The following is a 21,737-nucleotide window of genomic DNA, read 5'->3' on the forward strand; positions in this document are numbered from 1 at the left end:
AACTGAACCTTCAAAAAAGTGGAACAAAGAAACAGAAATTGCTGGAGAAAAACAGGATGTTGGGAAGCATCAGTAAAGAGAGAACAGTTAACATTTTGAGTCCAATGACCCTTCAAAAAGGTTTTCTGTTTGTGGATCCTTGCAGTGCTCAAGGTGATTGTCACATTGGAATAGTGACCATACTTTTGAAAAGTGACTCATGGTGTGTAAAGAGTCGGAAACATCCTGTTGTTACGAAACATGCAAGTATTTCTTTCCAAAACAAAAAGGAGAGAGATCATTATCAGCAAGGGAGGGGAAATTGGAGTTGGATTGACTGAAAATGGTTTTATATAAAAAAAAAATCAATAGCTTGACGCTTCGTTTCCCAGCCAGCTGCCTTGAACAACAGGATCTGTGGTTAGGAAGGAAACACTTGCAGCAAGTACTCACATCTGGGCACAACCCCAGCAGTCCACAAAGGGTGTTGAGTAAAAGGCCTGGTGAGCCCTGGCCTCACTGAATGGCAGTGCAAATTCAATGGATTACTTCCTATGTCTTATGGCCTTTGTGGTAAAGAGAATATCAATGGAGGCAAAGGGGTACGATCAGTGTTGAGCCCCTTAGCTCCTGTGCCCCACAAGGCATGTCACAACAGTCGTGAACCTTCGGGAAACCTGCAGCTCCTGTCTGCTTCACAGAGGATTTCTGATTCCCAAACAGTGACATTTAGTGTCAAAAATCAGTCACCCATTTGAACCGAAGCTCAATTCAAATACCTCAATAAGCGTCTCTCAACCCAACGAGAGACTCAGAGGAAGCTGGAAATATCCAAAACCAGGCCAATTTTGATCTCTTCCACCGCTGCCGCTACTCAACCACGTTATACCTGGCAGGAACAAAATGCCAGTTCCTCGTCTCCAACTATTCCCTCCAACATGACTTTTTTTTGCAGTTTGGGTTGTGATCATGAACAACTGCATCTACATGCCTGTCTAGACCTCCTTAAGAACAACTGTTTTGGTTTTTCCTTCCACTGAAGGAGCCTGGACGATCAAAAAACAGACCTCTAGGCACTCATTCCTAATCACTGGGTCAATGAGAATTGTTACCGCAAAAGGATCATTGGGACCATTGCATCTAAGCTAGCTCTCCAAACGACCAATGCATTTGAGGTCATCCCCTCTATAGTCCCACACATTCTTCCTTTTCAGATAATAACACAAATCCCTCGAGTCCCTTGACTGAGCTGTCCCCATCCATACTCTCAGCAACGGAATTCAGACCTTCATCACTCAATGAAAAAACTTCATATCTCTTGTCCTTTTTGCCAATTATCATAAATATATATGTGTCTTCTTGTCCTTGATCTTTCCCCAATTGGGAGCATTTTCTCCCCTTTCGACTCTACCCAGATGCCTCAATTACAAGTTTAACTGTCTATTCAAACACTTCCAAGTCAGAGTGGCATCGCACCACAAAGAGTTTCACTCTGTCCATTGCCTAGTCCCGTGTTCTCAGTGATGTTCTTTCAAACCTACGTCCAAAATAACAGTTCATCACCTACTCCCATATCTCCTTCAATAGCTCAATATCAAATTTTCTTCAGTAATTATTAGCATGCAGCACTTATGACTTTTTTTTCTTAAAAAAAAAGGAGAACACCTTTAGAGACATTATGCAAGTTGCCACTGATTATTCTTCCAGTGATAAAAAGCACAGATTTATCAGAGGGTCGGGAAGTAAACATGACTAATGGTCCAAAGGACAGTATTCGTTGGTAAAATGATCACTGCTGCAATTTTCCGACCACAGTTATTGTTTCACCTTGCAATTTTAAAAATTAATCCTTAATTTTTGTGTTCTTTATCTATTGGATATTTTGAGATAAACAAATATAATGGACTCAAAAACCATGCTTGCTCAACCATTCAGGCAACTAATTACAAGTTAACTATTACAAAGAAGCCAAGCAATACTCTAAAAATAAATACATACTTCTAATTAAAAAAAAGTCATCTGTTAGGTTCAAAATAACTTCTTTTAGTTACCACACTCAAAGAATCATCATCAACTAACAAAAACTTTCAGTGAAAGGCTTGCCAGACAATGACAAGAGTTGCACGTATAGAGTCAGAGTCATACTGCACGGAAATAGACCCTTCGGTCTAACTCGTCCACGCTGACGAGATATCCTAAACTGATCTAGTCCCATCTTCCAGCATTTGGCTCATATCCCTCTACATCCTTCCTATTCGTATACCTATCCAGATGTCTTTTAAATGTTGGAATTGTACCCACCTCCGTCACCACCTCTGGCAGCTTGTTCCATACAAGCATCACCCTTTGTGTGAAAAAGTTGCCCCTCAGGTCTTTTTTTAAAAAAAATCTTTCCCCTCTCACCTTAAATCTCTGTTTGGGCTCTCCTACCTTGTGAAAAAGACCAAGGCTATTCACCCTCATGATTTTAGAAACCTCAATAAGGTCACACCACAGCCTCCAATAAAAAGCATCATGCGATTTTAGAGATTAAAGAATTATTAAATTGACCATACAAGGGGAAAATGAACCAAATCATCCGGAGCAAGGTGGCAAAGGGCAGGCAAGCCAACTTCTCCTGGTACATGCATCACTTGAATAACGACTGGCCTACACTTCAGCAAGCATTGGTCACATAACTCTGGATCACTCATGTTCAACACACACCTGGAAAGTAATGCAGCTATTTCTGATTCAGCCTGCTATCATTCTTATTTTTCTCCCACCAACGACAGAACAGATCACCTGTAGCATGACAAACCAAATCAGTTGTTTGTTGTAAAATAAATCTGGGGTCTACAGTGCGGCATTCACATCATGCCAGCTGCTGCCACTTCTGAGACCATACAAAGGAAACTCTACGCCAAAGAATATATGCAATTCACAATTGTAATGAGAAACTAAATGTGTTCAGAGAGAGATAAAAAGAAACTGAATACACTAGCTTGTTAGCAGCTGCAAGTACTTAGGAGATGACAGGAAAATGACAGGGGCCATTACTGAGGATTTTGAAATTTTATTTTGTCTACATTGCTCATAACCATCAAATAGAACGTACTGCGCTGAAGACAAAAGGTGATTAAAAAAAGTGTTGGAAATGGACAAATTTTCCCTGGTAACAAAGTTAGAATAATGGGAGCATTTGTTTAAAATTAGGAATAAGCCAGTAAAGAGCAAACCTAAGTTAGCATGGTCTGGTATTGGTAGAAACTTGGAACTCTTGTATTCCAAAAAGGATCCGGGATGCTCCAGAATTGGATGAAGGGTTAAATAAAGGGAATATAGAACAAGATGCTGTATTCTTGCAGTGTTGCAACAAGCCAACCATCAAATGGCAGCAATACTTCATCGAAATTAATACCAAAAAAGAAACAGCTTAACCAGTAATTCTTGTTGTGTCTAATGGTCAGTATGCCTTTAAAGTGGCAGGTTGATGATATTATCACTGTATCATAGCAAGTGACCTCAGGTATGCTAGTACCTGTGATGGGTGGGTTGTCTTATAAGGAAAGATTGGACAGGTTAGGCTTATTTTCACTGGAGTTTAGAAGATTAAGAGGTGAATTGATTGAGACAGAAGATCCTGAGGGGTCTTGACAGGGCAGATGCGGAGATGATGTTGTCTCTTACCATGCTGTTGGTGTCAAATGGCAGTCCAAACCAGCCGTCCAGCCAACGGAGCTACCTGCTTCCATCCCCAAATCCACTGTATGCACCAAGGGACTTGAGAGATTTCCTGGACATGCATGCCCAAAGGCCAAGCCAAACCCAACTCCAAATCGTAACAAAGGTTACCAACAAGACAGTGCAACTCCACAACACTGGCAGAGATGATATTAACAGGGTGCACAAGCACAATGAAGTTCAGAGTTACCAAGCAAAAGGCAAATTTCAGAAGAGGACCAAGCTTTCCATATTCAAAGTTTCATGCACCATGTTAATGATATAAAGTGACCAAGAGCTTTAATAACGGTTGATATTTCATGTCTTGAAAATGCAGGAAAGCAAATAATGAAGCTCACGTCAACATGTCACACATCTTAAAGACATGTACCTCAGGTACGCGTGCTCCATGGTCTAGCCTGCAATTGTATAACGATTACCAATTTTCTGCATTGGCAATAACTGCAGTTCCAAGTAGTAAGCTCATTTTGGTGTCCCAAAATCTGCTACCTGGTAGGTACAAAAGCTCCAACACTGGCAGAAATACTTGTATGCACAGATCATGGTAAGGTCACAATTCATGAGATTCAAACCACACCCATGTGGCAGAACAGACCCATGCATGACAATTAAAATCAACACTAAAGTCTGCACCCAGATGGATTTGACGTGATCTGCAATTTTAAGGGTGATGCAGTATTGCGTCTTAAGCACGATTCAATATTTATTCCTTTATTGATCACCCTAAGAAGTGCCACATGCACATTCCTACTCAGCTTCTCCTGAATGGGAGAGAGGAAACTGAACGGTATAATTTGTGGAACTGACCACCGCACCAACCGATCTAGCTCCACCATCTGCATTTTAGATGAAGACAGTACCATAGCGTATTAGTTGATCAAAAAGGTATACTATAAAAGGATCCAGCACATCAATGTGGGCAACATTCAGTTTTAGCTTAATAAGTAGTAAATAACATTCACACTGTAGGTGCCAGGCAATAGATAGCTGAAGCAAGAGAATATCGTTCAACAATCAGCCTTATGCAGTTAAGCAGCAAGTTATATTCCATAGCATTACCAGCACTGATGCTTCCAGTATTAACATCCTGGTGCCTACCATTGACCAGAAACTGAAACGGACTAACTACACAAATACTTGGTGGCTACAAGAGTCCAAGGATAGGAATCCTGCAGCAAATAACTCATGCCCTAACTTCCCAAAACCACCATTTACAAGGTACAAATCAGGAATACTCTCCGCTTGCCTGGATCAGTGGGCTCCAACAACACAAGAAGTTTGACACCATCCAGGGTGGGGGCAGCTTGACTGATCAGCACCCCAACCATCACCTTAAATATGGACAACAGCAGTTCAAGAAGATGGCCCTTCTTCTCAAGGGCAACCGGGGGATGGACAATAAATACTGGACTTCTCAGTGATGCCTTGCACAAAACAAGGCCCTCAGCTGCCACTTTCCCAGGGATTGCTTTAATCCATTTTTTAAAAAAGCACTGACCAACTTACGGAGCTGCGACAAAATTCCAACATTTGATAGTCTGGATCAGACAGTTAAGATTTCCTCTTTCAGGCCTTTGATTGTGTATGTATGGCTGCAAACAAGTGTCAGGACCTAATCCAAACTAAACAAGACGCACTTATTTACCAGACGCACAGTTCAAAGAATGGGTTCCTTTTATTTAAAAAAATCAGGTCAAATTATTTATTCAACTTTTCCTGTTGGAAAAGAAACTGTTTTAGATTGCAAAGATGCAGCAGAGATTTGCTAGCACAGTTTACATAAAGTGAGGTACTAATGGGGAAGATTCCAATGTTATCCCCTCAAAATTTTCATCCCTCTTTCCTGAAGGTATTGACTCATACTGGGGTTGTATTTTACACATTCCATGCCCAAATGAGAACCCAGATAGTGAGTGACAGCAGACCACCAGAACTAGAAAAGCCTGATCACTTACCAACCACGCTCCAGCTAAAGGCTAAATTCTTAATTCTTGTGGAACAAACAGGAATAAAACCTGGGACAATAAAAGGTTCCTTTCACGTGCTGGTTATTTTCCACACGGCTATTTAAAAAACGGTTCTGGGATCTCTCATTGGATTTAGCTTGTTTTTTTAAAATCAAAAGTAGGCAGTTGGAAGAGAAAGAATTCGCAACATGTCCACATTCGTATGAAGAATTATTCACAGATGAAAAAGGTTGCATTACTGTACTCCATTAGTGACTCCAGTCACATGTCAAGCACAGATTATTTACAGCCTCAAAGAACTAAATTTTACAATATTTCACCAACACCCACGCAACGTAAAACCAATCATTTAAGTTTCTAATAACCACCTAACTGAAATATTATATGCTTATTTAAAAGCCCTCTAGGGCAAAAGTGGAATTATTTAACTAAATGTTCTGGCCTTTTTGTCCACTGCAAACATGCTTATCATGTAGATAGAAACATTATTAATTTGCAATATTAGGCCACACGGTAAGCAAAGTCTCCTTATTACAGAAACCAGTTAGGCAGCCAATAGAAAGCAGTTAAATTATGTGTCTTAAGGAAATACGATACTAGTTACACAATGGGAAGCATGAAAAGCAACACAAAATCACATGAGAGATAACAGCTAAACACCACAATCACTTGGTAAGATAAGGCCCAGGGGCAAGAATAATACAATATATAAAACACACATAATGGAGTGAAGTCGTGCAATGCTTGTAGAAACAAAATATTTAACACAACCCAATGACTTCAACCATTCAATGCAGCAGCTTTCAAAGCTTGTCTAAGGACCGCTTATTGCCAGCACAAAAAGCGCAGATCACGCACAATCCTACCACACTCGCTTCCAGTTGTCACCACAAAGTGAAACTCATCTGAATTAATGGGAATTTATGGAAACTAAAAATATTGATGCTTTTCCAATTCTAAACATGATACGCTTAATAAAACAAAAGCAGGTAAACTTCCTGCATTGAAGTCATGGGAACAAAATATAGACGTTCATGTTGTAGAAACATATCTTGCATATTAATTTTTATTTGAAGTAACCTAATTTATAACATCACAACCTTCTGGTAAACTAATACATACTTTGCATCTGCATCATTCAAACAAAAAAAAAATCAGTAGTAACATAAATAAATTCTTGACTTTAAGATGACATCGTTCGAGTTCATGCTTTTAACTGACTTGGTCCACGCATTTGCAAGCCAGTATGGTTGCGTTGGCATCCTGTAAATAGTAAGGATGAGGGTTTTGACCTATTCTCTTGCGTGACCTTGACCATGGCACTGTGCGTCACTGACTTGCATTTTGGACCAACTCAATGTGGACTACATTTTGAGAACCACTGTATTAGTGAGTGTGGAACAAAGGTCAGAACTGGTCATGCACGACAATTGCGAAGCAAATTAACAATGTACCTAATTCCTCACCATTCTTCTCACTAAGCTTTGGTCAGTTCACAGAATCTAAATGTCATTGTTTGCCTGCAGACTGGCCAAAGATGATACAATTTTCTTAACGTTTATTGGCGCATGGATTTTCCATAAGCAGGTCCACGTCTCGCAAAACAATGATTAATTATATCACATGGGAAGGGATGTTAAACTCTAGGAGGACCAATAGGCCAATCTTTTATTCACTGGGCTATACATTAGTTTTACAGCTGCTCAACATTTGTTAGCTTCTCCAAAAGGGCACAAAAAGATTCGGCTAACATGATCATCTTTTATCATCTTCACAACAGCATTACGGGGCCACTAGCATCAGCTTGCTTCTTCTTTAGATTCCTTCGAGCTTCCCTCAGTCTACTTTGCAGTATCGTCAACAAAAAATCATTTTTCTTCTGCCTCTTGTTTTTAACCAATATTTGTCCTTCATTTGTTGCCAAAAGGCTGCCTGGTTTTCAATTCCAACATACGTATTTGACTATCTTTCCCTTTGTAACATATATTATAGTTAAATTACTATATTTTTAATGCAGAGAAAGAAACGGTTACATTGCACTTAACTAATGATGCTAGCACACAGATGCACAAGTTAATTCCACAACAACTTTTGGTCAGGGGTGTAGAATGGTCAAGAAACAAAAGGGACATTAGGGTATTATTGAGGTAAAGTTACATCATGCCTTCAATTCCAGATTTGATTAATTGAATTTAAATTCCACTTACTGTCATAGCTTAAGCAAAAAGTTTCATTCACTGATAGTAATGCTGGTTCCTGCTGGGATGAGGTCTACCCCAATTACTATGCACCAAACAACCAGTAAAACAAGTGAGAGTGCTTGTGCACAACTCATATCGGTGCATTAATTCCATGGTTGTAATGACAACATTAATCCTACTGTTCATGCAAGTACAGGCCAGCAATATGAATTGCTGACCCAGGAGTGCAGACCACCCACAGACAGACCAGCGTTACTGATATATATGCTGGTTGTACCTGCAGTTTAGCTGTACTTTTGTTTTGAGGAAATTTCACACGGCGCAATATCAAGAGTATCAAGTCACTTAGTATACAAGGCTAATCTGATAAAGCTCTTGCCTTTACAGCTTACTCAATAGGATAAAGGGGAGTCAATCTTAAAAAGCACCATCCCAAATTCAAAAATGACTTTGATTTCTCACATCAACTACGATGAAACAATGAATTGAAGAGCTAATTCAGTAGTGTGCAGTATAGTGCATCAAGGGAAGGGTGTTGGACCACACTACGCCATGTTGAGAGTTGCCCCAGGGTGAAACATATTTGAACCTAAAATACCTCAGTCTCCTGGTGTCTTTGAAAATTAAAAAAAACTGAAAGTTGTAATTGTAGCCCAGATTTCCATAATTCTTAGTTAAAGAACAAGGGATTCTTTCTTTGGTTTATTCCCTTCCTATAATCGTCCTCTTTCTTTGGAGCTGTATCTTTGCTTTCAGTTATAGAATCCCAACGGTGTGGAAAGAGGCCATTTGGCCCATCGAGTTTTCACTGACCCTCTGAACAACCATTCCACCCAGCCCCCATCCTATCTCCTGCTAAAATTCTACATACTGATGTGTTTCTGTTGTTCTCCCGAAGGGTAAAAATTGTTTGAAGGGTTTTATGAAGCATCAATAGCAAACTGCAACAATATTCTATGAAACTGCCAACCTGTGGCTCTTTTGAACCCGGAACCTTGAGGCACAGATACAAATCCCACTCAAGTGCTTGGATACTCTCCACTGTACAATACTGAGGGAGAGCAGCATTGTCGGAGGTGCTTTGGGTGAAATGTTAAACTATGCGGATGGGTGTGAAAAATCCCAAATCATTGTTTCAAAGACAAGGGAGTTAACCTCAGTGTCCTAATCAATACATTGCCCTCAATCAACACTGCAAGTGGTGGTTACCTGGTCATCGTCAACGTTTCAGTTTTTTGGGACCTTGCTGTGCACAACTTGACTGCCATATTTCCTAAAGGTGATTACAAATATCGAAATACTTTTTAGTACAAAGTGCTCGGAGACATCCAGCTGTCACGAAAAATGCTGCATGAACGAATCTCTCTTTTAAAGTGAGCAAAACTGTGATGCATTCCAGCCCATCAGTTTTCCAGTAAATGGCTGCTTCCTATCACACTTGATGGAAGTTGACAGTCAAGGCTGTACTTCGTAGAGATCAAACCCTTTTGGGCAAACATATTCCATTGCTACAAAAAAAGGCCAGTGCTTTTCAAAGCACTCTACAGCAGCTTTTATTTTAAATTGCTTCCTCCTCTTCCTCTCCCTTTTACACCGACCCTCCCATTCTCCAAACCACCCCCCCTCCCACACACACAATGCACCAATCAAGCATTTCTGCCACACAGATGGAATTCCAAAGGAACAAAACAAAACCCTACAGCAAAAGCAATGATCAAGTGTTTAGTGCTGATAAACCCAATAGAAATTGCCTCTGGGGAGAAAAAGTCAACCAGTATTTCTCAAACTCAGGAATGTCCTGCAAAGCTGGGTTCAGTGCCACATTTATGAGAAACTGCTCAATGACACTAAACACAAAACACACAACTCTACTTCTCAGCAAGTCCAAATTCTACCTTCGTTTCTTCAGTCAAGTGGTCATTTATACGTTTATCTGGAGTATTTCAAATGCAGAAAGAGAAATAGGATATTACTCATTCTTTAAGCAGGGGACAAACATGATCCTGGCAGGGTGTTGTGCTCTTGTGCTTCATGGGGTCAGGGATAAGGCTACAAAACCTGAATTTCTGACCAATATTGACCTTTAATGCAGACTGAATCCCATTAGAAAAGTGGACTTGTGGAATCGTTCCATAGCAGTCAACACTAAGTAAATTTAGCCATACTAAAAGATCATCAACCTGAAACAGCAACTATGCTTACCTCCCCACAGATACTGCCAGACATGCTGAGCATTTCCAGCATTTGTTTTCATTCTAGCCATCTGGAATATTTTGCTTTTTGTTTCAAAATATTAACTGCATGAATTACTTCACTGTGTTGAGGACTCGAAAAACACTAAAGTGCACTTTTGTTTTTAAATTTCCAACTTCAACACCCTTTTAAAACCTTCCCTTAAAAGTAGGTCATGAATTTCACAAAAATAGTGAAAATTGTTGGGCACACCTACAAATACTTTATAACTACAATCTTGTACATGAATGTTAAATTCAGATTCAATGTAAAATAGCCATGTTGCATAGCAACCAAGGCTGATTGGAGGTCACCGGTGCAACTTGCATCAGAGATTGGCATCTCTAAGGCTTAACCGGGCAACACCTACTTTTAAATGTACATAACTGGACTCCACATTTCTCAGTTTCAAATACTTTTAAAACTCAAAGCAGTAATCAATTGTAATCAGATTCATAATCGACCCTTCCTGTATCTCATCAGCCTTAAAACAGTATTCCATTTCACTGCCTTGAAACACCTTGCCATCCGTCACTCCAAAACTAATTTTTAAAAATTTGCCAATTAGCTTTTTAAGGATAAGAGAAATAAACCATCACTGTGTTAAACTTAAAACTAACTTCACTGTAATGTCAACTCCTGATAAGCCAGCCTAAAATTTCTTGGCATGTACTATTTTCAGGTAACACACAGTAACTCAATAGCCATCTCTCTTGCTTATCAACTTTATTAAATACAATTCAATATGCGTTAGGTTTTAAAGAAGATCTGAAGGGAAGGGGAGAGGAGAGAAGAGAGAGAGAGATATGGAAAATGGGATCTATGTGGCTTAAATTCAACTACTAATGGCAAAGAGTGGAGATAATAGACTAGATGATATTTAAAGATGGTGCTGAGTTCAGAGTAGGATCTGAGAGATTGACATATGTTACAAAGATAGGGAAGGCCAATGCCATAATAAAACTTTAACTTTATATTTGAATGGTTGGGCCACTGGAAGGCAAATGTGAATCAACAGGGGGTGGGGTGGATTAGCAAGAGGGAGTGTTGCAGAGTTTTGGATAAGTTGAAGTTTATAAAGTGTGGAAGCCAGCAGAGAAGGCAATGGATGAAATTAGGTAGGAGATGACAAAGGTACGTTTCAACGGGCTGAAGATGGGGTAGAGATAGTTTAATAATGGAGACGCAAATAGAAGTGTCTTTGGGCTGAATGATATAGAATCAAATGCTCAGTTTGTGTGGTTGAACCTTAGTCTACCATCTAAACAGTACTGGTGAGTGGGATTCAGATGACAGCAGAGAGCTTGTGATAGGAACCATGGATGATGGTTTTGTCCTTCCGATCTTTAAGTGAATGACATTATTGTTCACTCAAGACTGGACATCAGATAGATGGTCCAACGTATACCAAGTCCCTCCCCCAGTTCTAAATTCATCATTCTGATCATTCACCCAGAAAGCATTGAGAAGATCAATCATACAAACTCCATGGTTCATTTCGACAGTTTCACTTCATAGATTGGGGCCAGCTTCCACAGGAAAGGTCAACAACCACAACTTCTACCTCTCCAATGCTTTCTTAGAAAATCTCAGTGTTAATACCGGATGATATTAAATCACTTAAGATTTTACAACTGTAATTCAGTTGAATGCTGTTTTCAAATCTCATTTAAAAACTCTTCATACTTTCTATGCCTCCCTTAATTACCCAAGTCACTTGCACAGGTTGAATAGAGGATATGCAACCATTCTGTTCCAGTTAGGAGAGTGCTTGAAATGTCACATTTCATCCACTAAAACTGTTTAACCCCAGCTGCATCCAACCACAGCCCCAATAGCCTGCTGCTAGATCATATGTTACATTCTCCCACTGCTGAAACCCTAATTAATGTGTATACAACTGGCATTTCCTACACTGTTCTAGTTAGCTTTGCAGGCTCCGTTCCTTCATAAAAATTCAAATCACTTAAAATTTTACCCTCCATGTCCGGTACTCAAACCCACTACTTGATAATCCCCTTTACCTCCCTGATCTATACTGCCCTCCAGTGAAGAATCCTTTACAACCTCAGTACACCTTACATGTACAAACTTTCAACATTACAACAGGGATTGTACTGATTCTAAAGCACCTTGGGACATGAAAAGTGCTCGTAAATGCAAGTCTTCTTTCTCTTCAGACCTTTCTTTTATGACATTCTCTGAACCGCCTCTGCATCTCCCTCCCCCACTTTTTTGCATTTCTGATAACAAAGCAATCTTATGATTTTCTGCATTAGCGTTATCTTAGTCACAATTTTACCCAGAGCTTGAGTAAAAAAAGTCTCAGCTGGGGGCCCTCCCATGGCAGAGTGGTCATGTCTCTACCCCTGAATCAGGAGTCCTGGGTTCAAATCCCACCTGCTCCAGCGGTGTGTTACAACATCTCTGAACAATCTCTGATTTAAAAAAAAAGGTGCGACTAAAAAAAACTGAGGGAGTGCTGCCCCATGGATGAGATGTTAAACGAAGTTCCCATCTACCTGCTCAAATACATGTAAAAGATTCCTGTGGCATTGTATTGAAAAAGAGCAGATGGGTTATTTGGCCAAGATGTATCCCTTAAACTGCAGCTTTAAAAAAAAAAGACAGAACATCCGATTATCATCACTTTGCTGTTTGTGTTGTGGGAACTTGCAATGTGCAGATCCTTCACCACATCACTTCCATTACAACAACTGGCTAAACTTCAAAAGTACTTCTTTGGCCGTAAATCACTTTGAGACATCTGAGATGGTTGTGAGAAGTACCGCAAAATTGAAATAATTTTTCTTCCTCACACACACACACACACACACAACTGACCATTATGGATACTGTACTCATCCAGAGAATATTTGTGGTGAACAACCTTCATTGGCACTCTTTACAAATAGTAGTAAAATTAGATTTCCCTTCAACAGCTAAATATAAAACATGTTGTCAAGTTTTATTTACGTTAGTGTTCCCAGTCATTCATATTAAATTAATTGCTAAAAACTGACAGCACAAGATATTAACTTCGTTGGTTAAAATAATAAATTACCTGTTCTCTGAAATGCCAGAATTATACATCAGAAAAGAATGAACACCAAAAATATAATGCTGCCTGCTCCAACACAAACTGCCTGGTCATGCTTCTCGCCCTTAATTTAGGAGCCCTGGAGTGTAATATTACTTTGTGACTGCCCCCAACATCTTATTCACTATATTTATTCTCCCATGTGTTAATGTTTATTGTTGATTTATTGAAATAAAAAAGGCACAATGAAGATCCTATTTGTACAACACATGCACCAAACTCAACAACTTAATTCCAGCCAGCTGGAACAAAAAGCAAGGAGGATCTCTCTCTGCACAAGAAAGATAGATTAACACCCCCAGTCCACTGTTAATCTTACAGGATACTCCAACACTAGACAAAATGCATTATTTAGTGCTGGACTGAATGGAAAAGATTGATTTTGTACAATCCCTAGCTCTAACATGGAACCTTGATCTATCTCCTTCAGGGAAGGACCATAGGCACACAATTCATTTTTTTAAATGAACAATTTGATGCTGGTTTCTACAGCCTTGCATCATACATCAGTTTCAGGGTAATTAAAGGCAGCAAGTACTAGTTATTAAATGTCGCACCATAACAGATGGGAGAACCACGAAATTCAGTGGCATCTATTAGGCATCCATCTATCAAATGAGACTTTAAAACTGACTCCTCATCCACTCTCTCAGGTATGTGTAAAGATCCCACATTTCAAGAGTCAGGGAATTCTCCCAAAAGACCTGGCTACCATTTATTCCACAATACAAGTTACCATGGTCATTACCAACCTGCCTGCTACCACAGTGAACAGAGATTACAGCTCCAAAATGGATTTAATTGGCTGGTGGGTGCTTCAAAATGCAAAGGTGATAAAAGGCTCTACGAAAATGCAAGACTTTTTCTTAACAACAATGATGGGCAAATCCTATATTCTTCACAACTGAAAGAATACAAAGCTTTCGAACTGCAAAGCTCTGATAAAATCAGTTACATATATGTATTCAAAGCATCTATTTGACTCAAGTTTCAGACTCTTGGGGGTCTGAGTGGGGTTAAGGGTCGAACAGAATAGTGTCCTTAACAATTAGCAACCAACCTTCCCTGTCCATTCAAATCAGCAGGCTACTGGTATTCACTTCCAGTGGCTAAATGTAAAGCTATTATTTTGGCTTCTGCAATTGATATGTCTTCTACCTTTTTTTTAAAACCGCAAATACTTTAACTTTCTTGAGCAAGGGATGTTTTGACCGCAGATAAATACTACCAACCCCACAGGAACCTGTTTTAACACGCAGATTACCAGCCATCATGAACAAGGCTCTTTTAAAGAAAAGCTCCTTTCCTGCTCGGAACCCAGTGACTGGCTCGACTGCGGACTTACTCGTTAGCTAAAGATGTGTGGCAAATCAACTCAGAAGAGTCTGATGTCAACATTTGGTCTCAGAAATCCTGACTAAATCATTGCCAGTCATTTGTGTTAAAAGAAAAGTACAAGTGCAGTCAGGGGAAGTCTCATATTAGAAAAGGAGAAGTGGGCAGGGGAATTAAAATATCCCTGGGCCGGACACTGAGTTTGCATGTTTACAGGTAATTACACAGTATCTTCAAAGACAAAATATCGCAGGTGCAGGTATGCAACACCTTGGGGATTTAATGTTGTTCCATTGTGTGCCATGGATTTACTTAAATCTAATTTATGAACGAAGTCCAACTCTCAGTTTAAAAAAAGGAGAATCGCACTTTTTTTTTGCCTGAAATCGACACGGGCGACAGGTGCACAGCCAGCCATGCGAAGGATAACAATCTTCTGAACTCCAAAAATTGGGTTAAGATTTTAATAGCTCCACCCGCCCACACTTTCAGCGTAACGTTTCTGATACTGAATAGGCACTTTCCTGGCCACTAGTATAAGCTTAAACATTTTTTTTTAAATATCAGCAAAATGGTACGTTTATTTTATATGTATACATATATATTAACAAACAAAAATCACTTGATAATTTGCTAAATTAGGACTTGCAACTGCATTCACTTCATTCTCAAGACCGTTTAACAGGATGAGTGACTAAATTCCAAGGCTAACTAAACTCTTGGAAACACCTCTTAACTATTGGACGCCGACATTCGCGTATTACACAAATGCTGAGTGTTGAGTGTGCTCATGGGGCACGTTTGCTATATTGCTTCGGGTACATACAGTCCCATCCAGAGGTTTAAGTGCCTGGCACTGGGGCGCTCTTAGATGCTGGTGGGGGATGGGGAAGAAAAGAAGGTGAAATAAATCAATCTTTTTCCTGCACCCAGATCCATTTTTTTTTGGGGAGGGAGGGGGAGAGAGAGAGAGAGAGAAAGAGAGAAAGAATACAGCCCTGCACCCTTATCATCGTATTTACCACAAAAAAGGGCGATAAGGGAGGAAGACAACTGCAAAATGACTTTTGATGCAAGTATGCAGGAGTAGAGGAAGTTTCGCCTTACCCAAGTTCACAAAGCTCATGACCATGTCGGCCTGGTTGAGGAAGGTGCTGTCCTGCAAGCTGGCCAACGGCGGGCTCTGCGTGGTGAACACGGCTCTGTAGCGGTGCGAGAAGCCCTCGCCATCCTCTTCCTCCTCTTCGCCGCCTCCGCCGCTGGACATGGCGTTGTACAGGTCAAGCATAAAGAGCGGCGCCGAGTCCTGCTTTCCGTGCGAGTGCGGCCGTGGTCGGTGGGGAAGCCCCAGGATGGAGAGGATCTCCCGCTGCATGTCCCTCTTCTCGTGCTGCTTGAGGCGCCGGTGCACGAAGCTCGAGTGCATGTCGCCGGTGTCCAGCAGTAGGCTGCCCGCCGCTCCCGCCACCGCCAGCCACTCCAGCAGCAAGCAGCCAGTCCACAGCAACCCGACTCCCTGCTCCATTGAAAGTGCTCCCATTGTCCAGCGCATTGTGAACCGACAGAATGCAAAACTTTGAGACGGGGACAGAAACAAAAACAAAGCTTTTCTATTGAATATAAATATGATTTATGTGTGTGTGTGTGTGTATATATATCTATATAAATAAATAGACACGAGCCCTAAGGTTGTAGCTCTCCAGCGAGCTCCTGTGTATGGCGCGCTCTCTTACACACAGTCCCTGCTCCTCAAATCTTGTGAATGAACGATTGGAACCTCGCAGCAGGTAACACTCCAAAACCCTTTGTTACATCACCTGATTGACAACCCAGACGGCCGACACAACGTTCCATTTGCGCAAGCGGAGGCGGGGATTTTTGCTGCGCTCTCCACTCCTCCCCATTCATCAGTCTGGCTGCTCTGTGTGTGTGTGTGGGGGTGGGACATTTCCAAGGGAAAATAAATGCTTAGATTCGTTGCTTGTATCTTCCCCCCGCTTACCATTTGTGAAGGAGCTAAAAGAACTCTGCTGCAGCGCTGAAGTTTGTTTTCTCTCTTGAAGTTCATGAACCTATTTAAATTCTAAAACTTCGGATGCATGCGTTTCAGAAGCTATAGACCCGAAGTTATATTGTCTTTGGGAGTCACTACATCCGTTTCAAATCAAACATTCTAACCAGGGAGCAGCTTTCCGAGTTGGCTATTAACTCAGTGTTATTTTAGCGGTTATCTGCTGCATTCCTTGCTCCTTGATAATGGGACAGTGTTTAACCGGAAATGTTCAGTCTAGCAGTGTTTATTTCTGCAGGGGGCGGGGGTGAAATCTTGGGTTTCTCTCCCTCTTTCGAATACACTGGCCGGTGAATCGACTTTTGCAGAACAGGTAATAAGGGTATTTTTCCTCTCATCGTTCAGCTCTGAAGTTGTTCGATGCCCTTGGATTTGCTACAAGCATACTAGAGATGTCTTATCAATTTATTCCACATCGAAAGACACATCACCAGCGTTTTATATGATCAGTTTATTAAACGATTGAGTGCCTCTGCATGTATCGTCATATACTTCTGGATTAAACCAGCTTTGGTTAAATTAATACATATAACAGCTTATACTATATATTACAAAAATAGAAAGTGCTGGTCTGTCTCTTTCCACAGATGCTGCCAGACCTGCCGAGTTTCTCCAGATTTTCTGCTTCCAATTCATCGTGGTCCAGCCACAGAAATTATTTGACTAAATCAAAAATCTGAAACTGAAATTGAACCGGCTACAGACAGAATTTAATATAACTCACTTTCAACAAACCGTTGTGCAAACTCAAAATGAAAACAGAAAATATACGTGAAGAAAAGTCGTTTCAGTTTAATTCCTGTTTGCTGAGTCCAGCACTTGCTGTTTTCTTATGTAATTTTAGCTTTCCAGCACCGGCAGTATTTTCGTTTTCATGCTGGTGTTTTCCATTGACATGGCTGGAGCGTGTTATCAAAAGCTGCAAATACCACTTCTAAAATAGAAAACTACATTTTCCTTTCAGTAAACTGGTCAAACAGCAGTAAATCCTGCGGATGCTGGCAATTTGAAATAAAAACAGAAAGTGCTGAGGAAACTCGACAGGTCTGGCAACATCTATGGAAAGAAAAGCAGTTAACATTTCAAGTCCGAAATGACTCTTCACTTTCTGTTTTATTTAAATAAAGTCGATCGGTCACTCATTTCACACTTCTATTTTGTTCGGGCCGTGGTTTCGGATGGACATTCTCCTTCTGTGCATGCCACCTAGTGATTCAATCCGGAAAAGCAGAGTTTAGTGCCACTGAAACCAGTCAGATTGAGCAAGGCAACACAACGGTTTTAAAAACCCCTCATATTTGCCACGGCCAAATTATGCCTATTGTCACATTATCACGTGTGTCTTGTTTCTTCCACAGGTTTAGCGTATTAAAAAGTTTAAAAAATGCACCAACTTAGACTAAACTCATCAAGTTTGTCAGTTCTTAGGAAGGGTCACTCGACCCGAAAAGTTAACTGATTTCTTTGCACAGGCGCTGAACTCTTCGAGCAATTTCTGTTTTTGTATCAAGTTTTTCATCTGCACAAAAGAAAAATCCGGTTCAATTAGCAGCCCTCCAGCCTCTGAGTCTAAAAATCTAAGTTCAAAACTCACTGCATGACCCGAGCACAAAACATAGCAGGCTTGACCAAGAGCTGATGATAATGATGTAGAGGTGATGAACACAGCAGGCCAGGCAGCATCAGAGGAGCAGGAAAGCTGACGTTTCGGGTCTGGACCCTTCTTCAGAAATGGCCTACTATCTTTGACCAAGAGCTGAATGTCTGAGATGCCTTCTTTCAGTTGAGATGTTGTGAATGGATCCTACAATCTGTCCACTCAGGTTATCATTCGCCCGCCCAGTAAAAATGTACTTAAACACTTTATAATTTTGAAAATACATTAAATCTCCCTGTTAGCCCATATATTCTAAAATTTACCAGACTATACCTGGAATACACCGTTGTTTTATGAGGGAAGTTTGGACAGAATAGGCTTATATCCACTACAGTTTGTAAGAGGCAATTTGATTGAAACATGTAAGACAATAAGATGTAGGAGCAGATAACAGCCATTCAGCAGTCATGGCTGATCTGATAATCCTCACATTATCTCAGATCCTCAGATAATCCTCATTTCTGTAGAAGGGTCACTGAACCAGAAATGTTACTCCACTTTCTCTCCACAGATATTGCCAGATTTGCAGAGTTTTTCCGGTGATTTCTGCTTCTGTTTCCACTTTCCTCCCTTTTCCCCATGACACTTGGGGCTTTTATTGATTAAAAATCTGTCCATCTCAGCCTTGGACAAACTGAGTGACCCAGCCTTGATGGGATTCCACCATTCAGTACCTTCTGAGAGATGAAATTCTGCCTCATCTCTGCCTTAAACAGGCTGCAGCCCCTTACTTTGAGATTATGTCCTCCGGTCCTAGACTTTCTCATTCGGGGAAACAACCTTTCTGCATCTATTCATTCAAGTCCCATAAGAATCTTGTATGTTCCAATAAAGTTGCCTCTCATTCTTCAAAATTCCAATGAATCAAAATTCCAAAATACTCAACCTCGTCTCATAAGACAGCTCCTCCATTTCTAGTACCAGCCTACTGAACCTTATCTGGACTGCCTCCAATGCCACTATACCTTTCATTAGGTAAGTGGCCCAACACTATTCACAGCATTCCAGCTATGGACAAACTAATGCCTTCCATAGCTGTCTCGAGAAGTTCGATGTGGAGGGGATGTTTCTTATTATAAGAGGGTATAGAACTAGGAGGTTTTATTTATAAATAAGAAGACATCTATTTAAAACAGAGATGAAACAACACTTTTCCTGAAAAGGTGATGAAAGCAGAGTCCTTGAATATTTTTACGGCAGAAGTGGATAGATTCTTAGTAAATAAGGTGCAAAAGCTTATTTACGGGTTGATACAAATGTAAATTTGAGGTATCAGATCAAGCATTATTGCATTGAATGATATAGCAAGTTCAAACCTTCTTTAGCCATGCCTCAAAATTGAAGTCCTTTGTTTCTGTTACCAATCTAGTGGATTTTCTCTGCCCAAGGCCTTGTCATCTTCAATTGAATCACCTCTACACACACTTCCTGTTGGAAGCAAATGAAAAGGAAACAGGAGCAAGAGCCATGATCAGTGGCCTTCTCATTTACGTAAGTGTTCAGGCTAATTTCTTCCTTCTTAGACAGTCCTTCAGAATTGAGACTGACTTGCTTCCATTCCAGTTTAAAGGATTGTACTACCACCTGAAATCTACAAAGCTGTCTTGTCTTTATACCATAACTCCTGACTGCTTTAGTTAGCATCTTATTTATGGAATTGGAATAGGTTTCAAGCTCAACTGGTGGAGTAACTACAGAATGTGGGAAATTATCATTCTACCCTTTACCAACAATGAACCAACTTGGATCATTGTAATTTCATCCATTTCCCCAAACGACATGCTTGTGGTCTAAAACTTTGCACCAGTCAGTCATTTTATGCAGATTTATGGGACATAGTTGAAAACAGGGATAAAAAGTAATGAAGTTAAATGAAAAGAGAAAATTTCAATGCGTAAAGCAGTGATAGTCCGCATTTTAAGAAATGTAACAAATGTAAATTATATATTTAGAAAACACTGATTAAGAGCTGCATAAGCAATGTAATTGGGTGAGAAAATTAGCATCCATTGGTCTGATAAGGCAAGTGGCAGTGAAGATAGAATAGAATAGCAATTTATTGTCACTTGTATTTATGAAAATATAGTGAGCTGTGTATAAGTTGACACAATTCGGTGCCATTTTAATGACAGAATTTACAGAAAGAAATAGTTGACACATAGTTAAGACAAAGTTTCAGGTGGTAGTACAATCCTTTAAACTGGAATGGAAGCAAGTCAGTCTCAATTCTGAAGGACTGTCTAAGAAGGAAGAAATTAGCCTGAACACTTATGTATATGAGAAGGCACTGATCATGGCTCTTGCTCCTGTTTCCTTTTCATTTGCTTCCAACAGGAAGTGTGTGTAGAGGTGATTCAAGTGAAGATGACAAGGCCTTGGGCAGAGAAAATCCACTAGATTGGTAACAGAAACAAAGGACTTCAATTTTGAGGCATGGCTAAAGAAGGTTTGAACTTGCTATACCATTCAATGCAATAATGCTTGATCTGATACCTCACAAGTTCATGTTTTGTTCCCTCCATGGCTCCTGGGTTTATGGAGTGGCTATGGGTTGCCGTTGCCAAGGCTGCCCCTGAGGCTGCCAAAGCAAGGATTTCCAGACTGGACCCACCACACTGTCACTGGCGAAGCCAACATCAAAGCCATTACATCACCACTATAGCAAGGAGTGCCAGACCAGACCCACCAAGTTGCCAGCGCTGAAACTATTGTCACTTCAGTCACCACCTGAAGCTGCCGCATTACTGCCATTGCCACAAGAAATGGACCAGAACCACCATACTGCCAGCACTGAAAAAGCTGCACCGCTGCCAGGAGGAACGGACTTGATCTCCCGACGATGAAGCTTTCGATAAAGCCACAGCCAAGAGGAATGGACATTAGGATCCACCATGCCACCAGCCGCTGCACCAGGCCCTCACAACCGCCTTCCTCCATCACAGCCGCAGAAAAGGTGAACTTTGATACAAAAGAGAAATGAAGAAAGAGATGGCTTGAATGCAGGGAACGAAGCATTATAGTGATTGATATTTTTCAGACTACCAAAGTGGGTCATGACTAACCCAGCTATGTTGATGAGACCACTTTTGTTCCAATATCTGGATTTAGATGTTCAGGAGTGGATGGCTATGAATACCTTTTGATTGACTACAGCATATGAACAAAGCATGATGACAGTGTTAGTTTACATTGGTATTTCCAAACCAAATTTATTTTCTCAGTTAAAGTTACAGTAAGTCTGTTGAAAGTATTGGGCCTTCATATGTGCATGAAGTTATCACAACACATGACCATGTCATTTAAAATTGTAGTAATAAAAGAATACTTACATTTATATAGCACTTTTCACAACCATAAATATCTCAAAGTGCTTTGCAGTCATCAAAATACCTTCTGAAGTGAAGCCACAGTTATAATGTAGAAAGTGCAACAATTGATTTATGTACAACAAAACTTCTTTTGTGTTACTGTT

General features: G+C 40.4%; 1 protein-coding gene across 1 annotated transcript in view; it reads right to left on the minus strand.

Moving 5' to 3' along the window:
* The window catches only part of bmp6 (bone morphogenetic protein 6), a 110,342-nt gene extending 94,002 nt beyond the window's left edge, over window positions 1-16,340 (minus strand). The window contains exon 1 of the mRNA XM_020529650.2: window positions 15,645-16,340. Coding sequence (XP_020385239.1) covers window positions 15,645-16,089 — 445 coding nt within the window. The 5' untranslated portion in view covers window positions 16,090-16,340. The remainder of the gene's footprint in view (window positions 1-15,644) is intronic.
* Between the last annotated feature and the right edge of the window lie 5,397 nt (window positions 16,341-21,737).

This window comes from Rhincodon typus, chromosome 4, assembly GCF_021869965.1.
Source record: "Rhincodon typus isolate 14 chromosome 4, sRhiTyp1.1, whole genome shotgun sequence".
NCBI classification, from domain to species: Eukaryota; Metazoa; Chordata; class Chondrichthyes; order Orectolobiformes; family Rhincodontidae; genus Rhincodon; species Rhincodon typus.